Source organism: Indicator indicator, chromosome 19, assembly GCF_027791375.1.
Source record: "Indicator indicator isolate 239-I01 chromosome 19, UM_Iind_1.1, whole genome shotgun sequence".
NCBI classification, from domain to species: Eukaryota; Metazoa; Chordata; class Aves; order Piciformes; family Indicatoridae; genus Indicator; species Indicator indicator.
The window spans coordinates 15,077,402-15,095,103 of record NC_072028.1 but is presented as its reverse complement, the minus strand read 5'-3'; the positions used below and the strand labels follow the sequence as shown (position 1 = coordinate 15,095,103).

General features: G+C 39.7%; 1 protein-coding gene across 2 annotated transcripts; it reads left to right on the top strand.

Annotated features, from left to right (window-relative positions):
* Positions 1–2,938: 2,938 nt before the first annotated feature.
* On the top strand, positions 2,939–17,576 carry BRD7 (bromodomain containing 7). 2 transcript variants are annotated; one of them, XM_054389587.1, is made up of 17 exons: positions 2,939–3,027; positions 3,419–3,627; positions 4,327–4,456; positions 4,822–4,879; positions 6,443–6,587; positions 7,659–7,769; positions 8,063–8,247; positions 9,081–9,204; positions 9,858–9,933; positions 10,824–10,931; positions 11,537–11,669; positions 12,546–12,657; positions 13,809–13,859; positions 14,631–14,742; positions 14,864–15,007; positions 15,992–16,135; positions 17,074–17,576. In XM_054389587.1, exons 1-17 carry the CDS (start codon positions 2,979–2,981, stop codon positions 17,136–17,138), a joined length of 1,956 nt encoding a protein of 651 aa, XP_054245562.1. In that variant the 5' UTR covers positions 2,939–2,978; the 3' UTR covers positions 17,139–17,576. The 2 variants fall into 2 exon arrangements, with proteins under 2 accessions (XP_054245562.1, XP_054245561.1); XM_054389586.1 differs by having other exon boundaries at positions 13,809–13,865.
* The last annotated feature ends 126 nt before the right edge of the window (positions 17,577–17,702 follow it).

The window sequence follows — 17,702 nt, the reverse complement described above, 5'->3', positions numbered from 1 at the left end:
AAAGAAATACTCATCTTTTAATTGGGAAGGAGAGCTGGAGACGAGGATGCCACACTCAATCCATATTCCAGCTACATGTGTGTGCACTCACATTTAAGAAAAAGTATCTTTCTCTACTCCAGGGGATGTTATTGAACGGGACACCTAGAAAGGACAGCTCTCAACATTGCTAGTATCTCACACTACTTCTTTATGTATAATTCTCTCAAATTTCATTAAATTCAGGACAAGATCAGTCAGGAAATTTCAGAATAGCCATTGAATAAATGGTCTTGCCATACAACATTTAAAAGAAAAGAAAAGAAAACAAAAAACAAAATCAAAACACACAAAGTCTGCCAATTCCTTTGTGGGAACAGAGGATATAGCAACTTTTTTTTCATTCTACAAAACATGTCCTTTAAATTCTTACTACTCTTGTATTTTCTGGATGTGGTCACATCCCAAGCAAAAGCCCTCCAACTCTCACTAAAGTATGCTTAAGAACATTCCCTGCATGTGTAATAAGAGTATTAAAGGATCCAGATGTGAATTAGAAAAATAACTGTGTCTGTCATAGCTGAATTTCAAACTACTGGAGTAAGATCAAGCAGGAAAGTTGTGGTTTATTCCAGAGCACCACCCACACAATTCTCTGAGTAGGATACTAAATGACAGCAAATCTAACCAGCAAAATGCAGAACAAAGCGGTCACATCTAATTAAATTCCCAGTAAGTGAACAGACAACAGACAAGAAATTTGGCATTCAACAAATCCAAGTGCCGGGTGCTGCACTTTGGCCACAACAACCCCATGCAGAGCTACAGGCTGGGGTCAGAGTGGCTGGAGAGCAGCCAGGCAGAAAGGGACCTGGGGGTACTGGTTGACAGGCACCTGAACATGAGCCAGCAGTGTGCCCAGGTGGCCAAGAGAGCCAATGGCATCCTGGCCTGCATCAGGAATAGTGTGGCCAGCAGGAAGTCATTGTACACAGCACTGGTTAGGCCACACCTTGAGTACTGTGTCCAGTTCTGGGCCCCTCAGTTTAGGAAAGATGTGGAATTGCTGGAGCATGTCCAGAGAAGGGCAACGAGGCTGGGGAGAGGCCTTGAGCACAAGCCCTATGAGGAGAGGCTGAGGGAGCTGGGGGTGTTTAGCCTGGAGAAGAGGAGGCTCAGGGGAGACCTCATTGCTGTCTACAACTACCTGAAGGGAGGTTGTAGCCAGGAGGGGGTTGGTCTCTTCTCCCAGGCAACCAGCACCAGAACAAGAGGACACAGTCTCAAGCTGCACCAGGGGAGGTTTAGGCTGGAGGTGAGGAGAAAGTTCTTCACAGAGAGAGTGGTTGGCCATTGGAATGTGCTGCCCAGGGAGGTGGTGGAGTCACCATCCCTGGAGGTGTTCAAGAGGGGATTGGATGTGGCACTTGGTGCCATGGTTTAGATAGTCATGAGGTTTAGAGTGACAGGTTGGACTCGATCTTTGAGGTCTCTTCCAGCCTTCTTGAAATAAATAAATAAATAAAATTTTCTCCAACTTATCAAGCATTCAAAATAAACCTTGTGTAGGTGTACTGGCACACATATCATAAACTTCTAATTAACAACTATTCTTTGGCTATAAAATATCACATACAATTCAACAAACTCAAGGAATACTTACATGACTAGTGGGTGGAAATACAATTAAAGCATCTCTTTTGAAGTAGACACCATTTATACTTGAACTCCAAATTTTAGAGAAATTTCAAGACACATTACAGAACAGGTGTTAGCAGAAAACAATAGCTACACAGTCTTGTTGAAAAGGCAATTACTGACGTTTAAGTGATACCAGCAAATACACTATTAACTTTGAAAGACTGTATCAGTGCTATACACAATTTTGAAAACCATTTGCTTGGTTTGGGAAGTACTGCCAGGAAAGGCAAAAGTGTTAACTTCCACCATTTCTAGGAGGTCCTAATTTCTGTTTATTTTTAACCTCTAAGGGACAATACACATGTATCTTCCTTAAAAGTATCACCTGATCATAAGGAATTTGCTTTCAAAACTGGCAAGCAAACCTCGGTACTCTGCCCCTGTCCCAGCCTGCCCAGGACAGGCACAAACCCATCCCTGCAGTTTTGTTTGGGCAAGAGAAAGGCTGGTCCCTTTGGTGGGTACAGGTCCCAGCATACCTCTGCAAACTCTATGCTTCCTTATGCATACACAGCCCCTGCTCTTCTCGCTGGTACAAACCGGAGCACCGGTTCGCTAACTTCGGGACTAGTAGGCCGCTCTTAGCGGCCCTTATCCCCGATTGAGTGTCTGCTGCAAGCTGGAACTCTGCTTGCATGCCCGACCAGATCTACATGGCCGGGTCACAGCCCCACACCATGGCCAGAAAACAAACGAGCCTGGCAGCCCTTGTGTGTCCGGAGGGGTGCAAGGTAAACCAAACTTCCAGAAAAGCAGGCTCCCCCAGCACCCCCTTTGGGCAGTATCACTTACCGCCACGGCAGAGGAGATTCTGCAAGCTAAACAGAGGGCTATTTCGGCTGAATTCTGCCAAAGCTGCTGAAACAGTGCACTGTCCTATCCCACGAGAGTGGGGGGCAAGGACAGGGACGCAGGCACAACCCGCCTCAACCATGGGAACGGGGAGCATGAGGGAGCTGACTGGCAGCTGCGGGAGGGAACAGGGGCACGAGAGGCTGTGAGAGGAGAAGGCGCGAGGGGTTGGGAGACCTCTTGGACACTCAACGCTGCTGGAGGAACGAGGTCCAACTACCAGCGTACAGCCCGCCTGAGCAAGGCTGGGCGCGGCTCCCGACCTAGCCGCTCACCACACCCCGGCAAACCAGCGGCCGTCAGCCCAGGACTGCGCCTGCGCCGGCTGCAGCGCGGCTCGGCGTACCTCCAGAACGCCAGGGGGAGCTGTGTGGCCATGTTCCTGCCTCTGCAGGCAGGGCTGGTCTCTTCCACAACAGCGCGGCCTGTCCGGCCCGGCCGCCGCCATGGGGAAGAAGCACAAGAAACACAAGTCGGACAAACACCCTTACGACGGTAGGTCGGCGGGCAGAGGGCCGCCGGGCACGAAGGCCCCAGAGCGGGCCCTCGGCCTTCCCTGTCTCTCGCCCCGCCACGGGGGGCAGCGCGGCCCGGCCGGGCCCAGCCGGCGGGGCGGTTTGAAAACTCGGGGGTGAAGCTGAGGCCGTGGCGGGGGACAGGGAGCTCGGCTGCCCTGCCGCCGGTGAGCCCGGGGCCACACGGCGAGCCCTGATCCGCCCGCGTATTCCCATCGTGCAGCTGTAGGGCCTGGAAGGAAAATAAGGTCTGGTGTAGTGACAGCCTTTGGAAGGACTCTGGGGCAGCGGAGAGCTTGTGCCGTGTTACTAGAGCTGAGTACGAGAGCTTCTTGTGCGGTGCTCACGGCTCATGTCTCTGCTGTTTTAAGAATATGTAGAAAAGCCTCTGAAGCTGGTGCTGAAAGTTGGAGGAAGTGAAGTTGCTGAGCTCTCTACTGGAAATGCGGCACTTGATTCCAGCCTGTATGAAGACAAATCGGAACATGAAAAACACAAGGACAGGAAAAGGAAAAAGAGAAAGAAAGGAGAAAAACAAGTTCCTGGAGAAGAAAAGGAGAAAAGAAAGAGAAAAGTCAAGGTATGTGTTCGTGCTAGTACATTTTAGCAAAAAAAAAGGCTTCAGCTTTCTTCAGCCTTAAAAAGGTGAGCAGATACAACTCTAACTTGTATCTTTAAACTGGAATACATTCAAATTCAGTATATTAGTTTTGCTAATTGTTTTCTCCATGAATCTTTATTAGAAAAAGATGAGTGAAGTTCTTTAAAACATCTCATCTTTCAAAAATACTGGCAAATATATGAGTACAAAAAATTAAAAAGGAGGGAATTCTGTGTCTAAAGAAATCCATTTATATATACAGAATGAAGACTTCATAAATTCTTGATTAAAAAGGAGCAAAATGTATTTTCCTCATGGGGTTCTTAATGTAATAAGTAACACACTTATTTGAAGCAGTTTCTTTCTTTTTTTTCCTAAACCTTAAAAGAGAGATCTTAAGGGCTTTGCTGGAGTCAATTCTCTGTGCAGAGAATAGTGCAGAGGCTTTCTTGTCATGCTACAAATGTCTGTTTGTCACATTTTGAAAAATAATTGCAAGTGCATTGTCTAGCTGAATGACTTTGTTGTCCAGCAGATGGAGACAGTACATAAAGAATGCAAGGTTTTTAAAGACATACATTTAAACTATGTGAGGTGGTTCTGAAAACTCCAGAAAGCCTTTCATACAGTAATAATGTGAGGTTTGCAATGTTTCTGTAACAATCTTTCCCTTTCTAGGAGGATAGAAAAAAAAGAGATCGAGACCATGCTGACAGTGAGGGAGAGCAGGAAATGAAATGTCAGACCCCCATGAGATTGGAGCTGCCACCAGAGAAACCATTGACAAGTACTTTAGCAAAACAGGAAGGTACCAAAAAAAAGTTTCTTTTGTAAATTGCAGTTTTGATTGACTCACATTTTATTGTTTCTGTAGCAAATGACTTGACAATTTTTGCCACCTCAATGTTTTTCCCCCTCATACAAAAATTTGGCAGTATGCTGCTGTATAATTCTTTTGCAGAATGGTGTCTGGTATCTGTGTCACAGTGAGCAGAACATCAAGTTAAGGCCAAAGAGAAAAGTAGATCCTGTATATTGCGGCTTCTGCCATTATATTCTTTTCATTTATGGTGAATTCCCAAGTTGCATCACTTTCATTGAGTTGAAGTTTAGTACCTCTAACAGTCAATTCTGTCTCACACCCTTTCTCCCCCCCACTTCTTTTTGGTCTAGAGGTGGAGCAGACACCACTGCAGGAAGCTCTGAATCAACTCATGAGACAGCTGCAGAGGTAAATATCTGTGCTACAGGCTTTCAGAGCTATGATATGAAAATAGCATATGTTAATGGAAGATGCACATAAAAAGCTGCATGAAAATATTATTGCTAAATAATTGGCTGACAGGACTGTTTTAGGAATTTAAGTACTAGTTAAAGATTGCATTCTTTTAACTTCTCAGTTTAGGCTTCCTGTAAACACTTACAGTTTCAAGTTTAAAGTAAATCTGAAAAAAAAAATGGCAATTTTCCAATAATGTGATGCTTTCTTTATAAGAACCTTAATTCAGAGAGACACAAGAGTTTGGAATGAACTCAACAAAAGTTCTTTTACCTTGAGTTTTCCTCTTTTTAGCAATATTTACTATACAAAGGATGTATGCGGTTGAAAACTTAGACCATGTTCTTTTGCTATCATGTTCACCAAATGTCTTGTTAAAATGGTTGGATTTGCAGGTCTTTTAAGTAGTCTGTCATTTGAAGTATTCTTTCTTGACCTTAAAAATATCTGTATCTCTTGTTCAAGGGTAGTTGAAAGATCCTTTTCTCTACCTGTCTCACCACATTAAACTTGAAACTATTTCTGAGTTTTCTCTTAGCTGTAGATATCTAAGACGTTAGTGTCAGTTTCAAGGAACTAACAACCCCCTATCAAAAAATTGTGTTTTATCTGCCTTCCCATGCATACAGAAAGAATCAGCCACTTTTAGTTTTGAATCCTGCCTCTCAGTTTGAAACAATTGTGCAAATTTTCCTCCAGGTGTTGCAGAGTATCTGTGCTGTGTGTTTCTGCAGGACATATAGCACATCTGTAGCAATTTGGCAAGTTGGAGTAGAAATCCTGGAGTTATGAGTAAGCCTCAGAAAAAAGGCCTGAAATGACAAGAATTTCACCAGTATCAGCAGTGGTATAGGAGGCCAGTCCCATGCAACAGAGATAAGGGAAAAGCGAAAACACCATGGTTCTGGAGGAGAGACTTACCAGCCTATCAACTGATCCTAAGGAAAAAACACCAACCAATTTTAAGGCTATTAGAAGCACCCAGGAATGTCAGCATATGTCAGAGATCACCAAAAATCTTAGAAAATTTTTGTGTAATGTTACCCTTTTTTTGCGTTACCTAAAAATTAGCATAGTCAGCGATACACACACCTTTAATTCTAGCAGCAAGCCTTCCCTTTTGTTGATTTCAGAGTAAGCCATGAATGACAAGTATACATCCTTAGGGCATTTGTTTCCTTTCCTTATCAGTAACATAGTTACAATACAGCAAAAACCTAAAAAAGGTGGCTTGTTTTGTTGTTGGAATTCTTTTCAGTCTTCCTGGGAGCACAGGCAGTTATCAAAATGTAGAACTTCTGAAATATGTTTGTAGCACTTTTTTTGGTAGACAGCTTTGTGGATGGGATCTTTTCAACCTTCAAAAGGGAAAGATTATGCTGACACGAGCTGTTTCTAGCTCTATGTTTTTGATTCCTTTCCAGCTTAGTTTTTTCCTTTCTATTTAATTCTAAGCTCAGTATGCTCTTTGTCAAAAGTTGAAATGTAAAAAACTGTCTTTTCATTTCTTAACAGAAAGGATCCAAGTTCTTTCTTTTCATTTCCTGTGACTGACTTTATTGCCCCTGGCTATTCCATGATCATTAAAAACCCAATGGATTTTAGTACCATGAAAGAGAAGATCAAGAACAATGGGTACCAGTCCATAGAAGAATTAAAGGTAATGTTGTGCATTTTAGTTGACTACAGATACGTATTGTACTCAATTGACTTTTACTGTAGCATTTTATGAGAACATGAAGATGCCAAAAGAACCAGCACTTCTGCCTGAAGAAACGTTTTTTGTTGAATTATTGTGAGCAAATAAGTTCTGAAAGTGGAAAAACTTCCATTTTGTAAATATGCATCTCAAAAGACGTGGTTTATGTAGGATTAAATAGAAACTCTCAGTTTGTCCTTCAGCGTTGTCATTTTAGATCTTAAGAATGAAAATATTAGTATTTCTGTCAGACTGCTCTCTTTGACCCTGCCCCTCTTTTTTTGAATGCAGTGTCTCTCAAAAAGCAAGGGCTTAGCCCATTACTACTTTGTCATTTGCCTCCTGTCACCTCTGTGCTAGCCAAGCTTACCTAGTCATGGACATCCACAGCTACTGAAGGCAAGATGAGCTTAGTCCTCTTGGTAGTAACTGCTTAATCCTGTGCTGTAGCTTTCAAAAGGTGTAGGAGCTTCTTTTTTTGCTTTCTTCAGAAATACTCTCTAGTTCTTTCCTGGCCTAGATGAGGACCTGAGAAATGTAATTTCTGTGTGATCAATAGTTGAACTTGGGCAGATGACAGTTAATATTGGTTATATTTTCTCATATTCTTCTTTATAGCTACAGAACTTAAGAAAAATATTCCATTTGAATGGCAGCTTTTCTGATTTTAATGTTAGCTTTATGTTTTGGTTTTTTTACATTGCTTCACTGTTTTTTTTTTTTTTAATGACCTCTGACTGGTCAGGGAAATGAGTAATTTTAGCTAACAAGACTTCCATTAAAGCTTAAGCTACTGAACACTGCAGAATACTTTCAGGATGCTTATTATGGTGCTAGTTTTGAGAGTTTAGTCTAATTTACATACTTCTGTTTAAATTTTTAATTAACTAGATTCCTAAAATTCGTTAATTAAAACATGTATTTGAAGTTCTTTTTCCCTGAAGCTCAAGACACTGCATTTGCAACAAGGATTCTAATACAGTATGCTTTCAAATTTTAGCTTTCATTCCAAAATTATTAATGTCTGTACAGGATAACTTCAAACTGATGTGTACCAACGCAATGATTTACAACAAACCAGACACCATTTACTACAAAGCTGCAAAAAAACTGCTGCACTCAGGGATGAAGATACTTAGCCAGGTAATAGAAAATAGGAAACAAAATATTTTTTAAAAGTTTCTTTCTTTTTGATCCCTCTTTTATTCCACCATTCTTCTAAGAATCTCATGAAAATTAATAAAAACTTCCTAATGCTTGTCAGGTGCTTACATATTAGAATTTTAATAGTACACTGTATGTAATATTTTGCTTTCTAAACTGCCTTTATGCTTGCTAATAAAAGAAAGAAGGAACTGAAATAAAATCATCCTCCTCAGGTACATTATGAAAAGTCTCATTGAAGTAGCAAATAAAAGGATTTTGGTGTTTTTTAGGAGAGAATACAGAGCCTGAAACAAAGTATAGAATTCATGGCTGACCTGCAGAAGACAAGGAAGCAGAAGGACAAGACGGAACTGCAGCAAACTGGGGAAGATGAAAATGGTCTTGGGAAAGACAAAGGAGAACCTATGGACAGTGATACCAAAGCGTTCAAAACACCTAGCAAAGAACACAAAAAGTGAAGTATCTCAATAACAATTGTAAAATACAGCCTGTAAATACTACTGAAACACAGTAGCTTAGGGACCAGTGGATGTGGATTTCTCCCTGGTACTGCACGCACATTAAGGCTTCTTCATCTCAAGGGAGCCACATTTATATAAAGCATCTTCATATGCCAAAAATAAGTAAGTTCAGAACTTTATGATGCCATTGGGGTTTCTTTATGCAGGTAACCCTGCACTGCTTATCAACTCCACTCCTTCAATTATTTTCTATTTTAGTGTCAATTTCACCTAAGCGTTTTGGAGAGAGCTTGCAAATAATTCTATAGCTAATTTCAAGTACCTTTATTTTTTGTGTGTATTATTTGTTTTGCAGTATTTGAAATGTGTAAATGCATGGCTACAGAACATATACCACCTGGAAGATCTTTCAATATCTAGAAATAACTTTTTCAGTGTTCTGATACACTAGCAACTTTACCTGAAAATACAGATACTAAAATTCAGAGTATGTAGTATTTTATCAAAAATACCATTGTTACTTTTATGGATTAATGACAAAATCTAGCAACATGGTAAACTAGGGTATCGGTATAGCTGAAGTAAGCTAACCACAGAGACCTTTACAGTTCCTAACAAAAGCATTTGCTGATTTAAATCTTTGTCACGGTTATATTAATTTTTTTTTTTGTTAGTTGTCTTGTCTACACAAACAGTTTGCATAGTTGGCAAAAACAATTTCTTCACTGTATCATTCTGTCTTACATAGCCAATTGGTGTCTGTTAAATCTATCTGTTAAAGCCAGTACTAAGGTGTGTGGTGGGTTGTTGTTTTTTTTTTTCACAGGAAGGACAAAGAGCTCCTTGAAGACAAATTACGAAACAACAGCTTGGAAAGGGAGCAAGAGCAGATTGATCGCATTGTTAGGGAGTCTGGAGGGAAGTTAACAAGGCGGCTTGCAAACAGCCAGGTAACTCTTTGTGTGTTGGGTAACTCCTGTTACCTTTTTATAAACTAAGCTTTGCCTTTTATCTTTTCATAAACTAAAGCTTATGTCAGTTGAAACTTGAGGTGTGTTTTTAGTACAGTTAACACCATTTTACACATGACTGATCATCTGTGAAACATCATGCTATTAAAAACAAAAGGTGTATCAGTTGAATGCAAGCTGACTTTTGTCAGCAGACCAAGTCCAGCTTCCGTTTTCAGAAATTTTAGATAAGGCAGTAGGAAAAAATGAAGAATTAGCAACCTCAAAGTATTTCAAATCCAACCTGCAAAACGTCCCGTAATTGTGAAACAACCATGTGTCTTATCAAAAGTTGTTAAAGGAGAGGGAACCCAGTTTGGTAATACTGGGCACATTTAATTGTCTATGTGAGTTACATATTTTCTCTCAGCCTCTACAGAAATATTAATACATATCATAATTTATTAATTCCTTATGCCTATACCAGTAATAAAGTTATCTAGTGAAAGTAAAAAAGAGCAATACTTACTTCTGAGCTGGCTGATCTTTCCTAATCCCTTTCTTACTCCTACAGTAAGATGTTGCATTAGATGTTTTTATTAGTTTAAGGACCAGGAATTTCAACTAATATTTTTGATCTGATCTTACTTCAGTGTGAATTTGAAAGAAGAAAACCAGATGGTACAACAACTCTGGGCCTTCTCAATCCAGTTGACCTTACTGCAGGAGGTAAGTTGGGATGGCTCATGTAACAAGCCACTGTCATTTACCTAGTCGGCTGCTTTTTGTGCTGGGGGAGATCAGCAGATGCCGACTGAGAACAGTGCTTCTTTATAGTCTGATAGAGATCTGGATTTAAAAAGTTGCACCTGAGGAAGCATGTAAATGGGCACCAGTGTTGTTACCAGCAGCTGGAGGGAGCCCTCAGTGGCTGTTGCTTCTCATTATGACAGCTGTTTGTGGGAACTACAAGAGGGAGGTTTTGCCTTTGGAGAAGAGATTACCTTACAATATGCTTGGGCATGTTTAATACCTGGACTCCCCTTAAGTCTAGTCTATGCACAGAGTGCAGTGTCTGCTGACCAAAAAGGTCACAGACCTTGTAAAATTGGACACTGGAGGCTGTTAGAGTCCTGAATCATTTTGTCACGTCAGTGCCTTTTGTGTAGTACCAGTATCTAGAAAAGTGTGGGCACATTACTCTGCCAGCTCATTGCAGAGCTGTGAGCTGACTCAGTCTGGAACACACAGAAACTAGTCTGAAAACTTCTCCCTTCCCCTTGTTCGTGCAGTAGGAAATCTCAGCATGAATAAAGTGTCTTTCATGCTAAGAATCAGATTCTCTTTAATGATGCAGCCTCTGTTAGGGAAGGACAGGAAGGAGGCAGACTGACACAAAACATTTAGGGTAAATCTACACTTAATTATGTCTGGATTCATGTGTAGGACTACACACAGTCTTCAGTATGAAGCATTTGGAGAAGAAAACACAACTTTGAGAATTGTCTCCTATTTTTTTCTGAAGTTTCTGGTTATAAGTTTTAAATGAGTTTGGACATCTTCCTCTGTCACTTAACCGTGATTTCATCCTTTCTGTATTTTGATATATCCTGTTGTAGAACCAGGCTACTGCCCTGTAAAACTGGGTATGACAGCAGGAAGACTTCAGTCAGGAGTTAATACGTTACAGGGGTTCAAAGAAGATAAAAGAAACAAGGTTACTCCAGGTAAGTGCTAAAATAAAAAACCAGGCCAAAAAAACCCACAAACAAAAAGCAACTCCTCCTTATACACAAAACACCTTGATCTCATTACTAGCACACAGATCCTTTGGAACTACTTTTTTTGATGCTAAAAGTACATTATTGTATGTTTGTGTCACACAACTAAAGAGCACATGGTGAAGTCTAGATTAATTTACACATGGAAAAGGACAGGTGTACTTAAGAAAATGTCCACCCAGATTGAGAAGAGCATAGAGACAGAGAAAGGGTTTTGCTGCCTTTAGAAGAGCCTCATTGGGAGCCTGAGAGCCTGTTACTGGCACCAATGAATTTTCATGTTGTGTTACAGAATTTTACACTGTTTTCAGTTTTCATATTGTGTTAAGACATTCAGTATTGCTAATAAAGCATTTGGAAATAAAAGTGCGTTTGATGTAGATGTTACTGAAGACGTTGCAGTGTGGACAGATGCTATTCTGTGAAAGTTTATTCTCACCTGTGTAAGAAGCACATTGCTGAAAGTTTCTTTTTTGGGGATTGTTTTACAACCCCTTTTCATTGTCACACAGATACCAGAGGTAATAATTAGTGCTGTTGTTATTCATTAGTGACGTATTTGAATTACGGACCATATAGCTCCTATGCTCCAACGTATGACTCTACATTTGCCAACATAAGCAAAGAAGATTCTGACTTAATCTATTCAACATATGGGGAGGACTCTAATCAAGGATCTTTCAGGTAATCAAACAATCAGGGTGTGAGGGCTTTCAGGTACAAAAGCAGTTTTGTGCAATTCTCTGCAGTGTGGGCAAAGAATTGGTGTCACTCAACAACTCTTTGCTGTAGTGTGATGCCACTACTGTCCTTATAGCCTACTGTGGTTTAAGAAACAAATATTTCAATAGAAGAATTTGCCTGTAAAGTGGAATTAGCCAACACTGAATGATTTTGATGCTTACCTATACACAGGAACACAAAGTCTAAAATAGATTTATGGCTAACTCTGAAGGTTTTGTGTTCAAAGCCAGAAAAATGTTGAATGATAGAAATGGTTACACAAACTCAATGTTTTAATGTTAATGAATGAATTTACTGCCTCAAATGAGATGTGTCTCTGTTCATATCAAATACTGACCAAACCACTGTGGTCAGAGTGGGAGAGTTGAGCCCAGAGCAATTCCCAATTTTATTTGTGAATAGTGTATACTGCTTGAGCTTCTTATTATTTACTATAGTAAAAATAATTAATTCTCATTGGTTTTATTACTTTTGGTTATAAAAACTTCAGAGTTAAAGTCCTTTTATGAGCATCTCAAAAAATGATATAATTTCAGATGAACTGTGGGAATACTGAAGCGCAAGCATTCAGTGCCTGTGCTAGTTGAGTGCCACAGCTGCTTGAGGCAGTATCCTCAGCTTAGTTCAGTTTTTGTTAGGAATCAGAATGGTTCTTCAGCTACAAAAGGCAAAGATAACTAAACTAAAGATCAAATGCTGTGCTACTTTTGTGGTTTTCTATGCTGTACATACCAATTTGATTTGTACATAGCTCTTTCTTTCCATTGAAAGTTTGGTATGAAAGTAGTTAACCTGAAGTATCTTTTGATCTTTTAGTATTCATGATTTTTTGATGAAATCACAAGACTACCCTTTCTTAATGGCTGATAGTTTGCTTGATGTTCTAACTAAAGGAGGACATTCTAGAGCTCTCAGAGAACTAGAAACGGTAAGACTGAATCTGTGTACTGTCTGGCGTTTGGTTTTAGTACACTAGTTGTAAAGCTAGAGAAAGATGATGCCAATCCTAGTGATAGGCATCCTTTTAACTAGGAAACTGGCAATCCTTTTAACTAGTGAAATTTGAAAGTGAAGACTGATCGTTGTCTCTTGTGGATGGATTTTCTGGAAAGGGATTATTCTGACTTAATTAGTGAAATGCAAAAATTAACAAAACATTGTAGCTGGAGATAGTGTCACATATTCTCACTCTGTTTACTCTCCTTTTCCTGTTAGCACTAGCTCCTGTTCCATTTAGTAAGAAAAGATTAATAAGCAGTTGTTCAGAAACTAAGTGATCATGCTAAGGCTTTTTTGTTTGCATGGAAAGTTTATCATGTTCCCAGCAGCCAGTGTTTAGCTCAGGAGAATTAGTAACTATTTTTTTTCCCTGTGCTTTTATACTCAACTCTTTGCCATATTTGTAGAAATACTAAACAGTTGCTCTCTGAATTCTTAGGAGATTACAGTGCTTGCATCTGCCAAACATGACTGAAAACAAAGGGGCCAATGTGTTGATCTTAATTGACAATCAAAGAGTTAGCTGAGAAGCTGCACAAGACTGTTCTGTTAACTAAAAGTCTTAGTTTTGAGTTTCACATCACTGTAAATGATTGAAATAAACAGATCACAGCTTTTTACTAATGGTCAAATATTAGCTACAGTAATACTAGAAACACTTCATGTATCAAAGATCAACCTCTACCCACAGTTTAGACCCTTGCTTGGCTTTACTAGTTTAGCTCTTCTTTAGTACCTGATGGTAAAGCTGATTTACAGGGCTCAAGCACAACTGATGTGGCTATTAAGAAAATACAGAATACGTTTCAGCCTCTAATAATCATCCTGCTTTTTCTTCCAGCCCCCCCCAGTAAATAATCTCTGATGTGGCATCACTGGGGAAAAGCACATGGATTTTGAAAAGAGCAATATAACGTGTGTTGTAAAAATCTGTATTAGTAAACTATTTGAAGCAAGTCTTCTAAAACTAGCTATTTTGCAACTTGGTTTACAAAGAAAGCTCGTTACAACATTAAAAATACTGCTTTGAACTTAAAGATTAATTTTAGTGCCTTCTTTAAAAATCCTTTCTCTATTCAGCCACTGGAGGAACCTGAAGGGCCACATGAAAGAAGTGATGCAATAAAGGATGTGAAGGTAACATTTTCCATATTCATTGAACTACTCTAACTTAATTCCACAATTACAAAACTGCCTACAACTGCAAGGCCTGTGCAGCAACACTGGGACTTGGACGTATCCTCTGTAACTGGTGATGATGGCATGCTGGTTTGTAGGCATTTGGAGACTAAGAATCTCCAGAATTTGTCATAAATGGGACTTTATGTCAAGAGAAGTAGAAGAAAACACTTACCTGTTTCTGTTTGTGACTATCAAACCATGTGTTAGAACTAGGAAGATGTTTTATTCGTACCTTAACCTGACTTGGTTTAATGTAGATGTGTCATGTAAGTCATAGCACTCATGCTCTTCCAGGCATAGATTGTATCCCTAAAATCATTCCAGCTAAGCTTTGTTCCATTAGAAAAAGCATTAGTGGCAGTTCTAGGGAAAGGCTCTCCTGAGGCCTTCATCTGCAGCCACTTCCTGGGCTGGTTTGGAATTTGGGCTGAACTTTTATCTGAACTCTGCTTTAGGTAAGCTTAGGGAATTTATTTATTTTAATTGGAATGCTAGGCTTTAGATGACTAGTTCATTTACTTCATTTGTGCTTGCCCCCACTAGTTTTGGCAGATACCATTTTCTATTTGAGCATGAAATAAAATAGAAAACTAGTCGGTGTCCCATTTCGGCTCTCCTTTTGTATCTCCACTTACTCTGTTCTATGTAAAAACTTTAACTGTGTTCCAATTTTTCTCAGACAATCTATATGTTACCTAAATTATTACTTTCTGGTTTTAGATCATGGAAATTGATATTGCTGCCAGGTTGGATGCTGCCAGTAATGACAGACTTACGGCACTCAAAGCAGTTACAAACTTCGGCATGCCTGTAGAAGAGTTTGATTCCAAGGGTGAGTTTTCTTGGTAGTTGCACTTCTGTTCCAATTTCTCAATCCCTTCCTACCTTTCGTATCATAATGTAAGTAAATACACTCTCTGACCAGTCAAGACTTTCTTTCCTTCATTAAACAGAGGCTGAAATCTTCCAGAGGAAACTTGATGAAACAACAAAGCTTCTTAGAGAACTCCAGGATGCTCAAAATGAACGACTCAGTACAAAACCACCCCCTAATATGATTTGCCTTCTCAGTCCATCTTACAGAGAGCTGCACTTGGGTAAATACACTTTTTCTGATCATTCTTGCAGAATTGATCAAGTCTCAACTTCTATCTGCTCCAAAAATGACAAGTTTAACAGTTACATTGCAGAATGCATGCCCGGTTAGGTCTAGATGAAAGTTTTGAGCATTAGTTAAATTTCCTCTTCATGAATAAATATCAGTAGTACTGATTGGGGCTCTCTCTGTGTCATGGGGCCAGAGATAGCCACACACCTCTACCTTCATGATTTTTATAGGGTCTTTGAACAGAGCTTGCTGAAGTATTACCAAGTCCTCACTGTCAGGCTAGCTTTATGCCAGGTTTGATCAAGTTACAGGTCTGTTTTATACCACCCATACATTCTTTAATTATTTGAGCAATGCTTCCTGGCAACCTCCTAAGAGAGGACTGTCTGTGGAGGGTGTCTGTTTTGCAAGTAAGACCAACTTGGGCAGTATCACCCACAGCATTATGTGGTCTAAAATAACCAATCTGATGCAACAGGATAAATTCCTCATTAATAAAGAATATTACCAAGTCTAAACCAGAGCAAATACTACCTTTCTTACACTGTAGTTTCCTTCTTGAAGGACGACCACAGTTGTAGCAACAAGAAGTTTCTCTGGTTTATAGCCAAAACTCAATGCTGAGTCCTGAAAGCCAGACATTACTAACAGCTGCTGTGTAGGTGCCACCAGAGCTCTCCCAGCTGCTGCCTCACGGTGACCCAGGCATCATCAGTACTTTACCTTTCAGTGTTTTTGATGGCAGCAGGCCTTTGTCAGCAGCTATTTTATTCCTCCTGTTCTTAACCTTCTCTTTTCAAGTTCCCACTGTGCATGACTACAGAGGGTACAACAAAATTCTTCTGTTGCAGAAACATTAACATAGTTCAATTTGTACTTGAATCATCAAACTGGTTACAGAGTGAAGGGCTTATTTCAGCAATTCTGTGTGTGCATGTAGCCTATAAATATAACCCCTTTTGATTTTTTCCAGCGGAGAGAGTAACCAGTAACCTGAAAGAGCTTGCACAACAAGTGACGCCAGGTGATATCGTTAGTACCTACGGAATCCGGAAAGCAATGGGAATTTCAGTCCCTTTACCTGATACTGAAGACAGCTGGGTAGATTTGACGGAGGGTGAGTAGACAGAAATACCTTGTAGCATTTGTTCAACTAACAGAAAACCCCATCTGTAAGTCATTAGACTGGCTTGTGGTAGAACTTGCAGGAACTTCCAACTTTTAGTTTTTTGCCCCCGTTTGAAATTCTATTTCTAATGGAAAGTTATTGTGCTTGGTCTCAGTCCAAAGTTAATCTTTTGGATGTGTGGAACTTTGGTTCAACTACATAAAGTAGTTATTTTACTATTCTTCTTACAGCAGTGCCAAATTTTAAGGCTTGGCAATCCGTTCAGTTTTAGTTTTTCCATTTAGTGTGAAGTTACAGGAGATATCCTCACTTGCTAAGACGAGGACATCATGCTTCCTTCTTCTCCAGGCTTTGGGCTGTGCACTCCTTTTGCTTCATTTGGCCAGCAGTAGTGCTTTGTAAATTGACTCAACTCGTCCAGTGAAAAGTAACTACTGCTTTTGCTGGATTAAGGAATCAGGTCAGTGGAAAAATTAAGTGCCAGAACCAGATCTCCCCCTTGTGGCATAGAAAAGGTAAAAGCATGCCCAGAGTGTGTTTGTTCCCTAGTTAAGGCAGGTAGGAATTTCCTTTCAAAAAACATAATTCACAGAACAAACTGACTCCATCTGTGGTTTATGAAAGGTTCCAGTTAAGATGTTATTTAATGAAAAGAACAAGATTATTTCAGGAATTTATCTTTTCAAGGATACTGCTCAAGAAATTTCAATTTTGAAATTATTGACCATTTTCTTATGTGTGGCCAGTACAAGACAGGCTGTGCACCAGAACCAACTGAAACAATCTTTTCTTGGACTGTTGGAGAACATAGGCTCGAGTTAGCTGTATCTGCACAAATGGCTTTAGGAATGCTCTGTGGTGTATGCATTTCTTTCATTTAAAAGTTGTACACGCTGATTGACCTGGAATCTGTTGTAAACTTTCAGACTTTCAAGAACCCAGAAAGACCATCACTGTCCCTGACAACGAATGTGGCCCAGTTACAGTCTGAAGCTTTGGTTCGGTTTACAGCTGTTTGATTCTGTTTAAGAACCAGATAAACTTCCTTCAGGTGTATTCACCAAGCAAGTGGATGTTGTGTGTTAAATTGCTTTTGGTTATTACATTTTGGAACTGATGACATTTGGAATGGAATGGTTTGTATTAGAGTTACTTCTGCTACATAAATGCCCTAAATTATTATTTTTGCCTTTTTTTTTTTAATATTTCAATACACCTATGCAGAATTTAAGTTTTCCTAGATTGGTGTCTGGAAAAGTCAAAGTGTAAGTGAAAACCATGCCTATATATGGTGCAGGGACTCAACCAAAAGTTTCTAAAAGCAATGTACAGATTCTGTATCTGAACTGACTTGGTACAAAAATCATTAGTGTCTGAACGTGCAAGATTCCCTTTTTAAAATTACTGTGTAAATCCTGTGATCATGAGGAAGAGAAATAAACTTTTTAAATAAAACTTATGCAGCCTGATGAATTAACAACAGATCAGCTTGTAAGACAGTGGATGTGGATGAATCTAATGTTAGAAAGACTGTCTGCTCCCATGATTCTAAAAT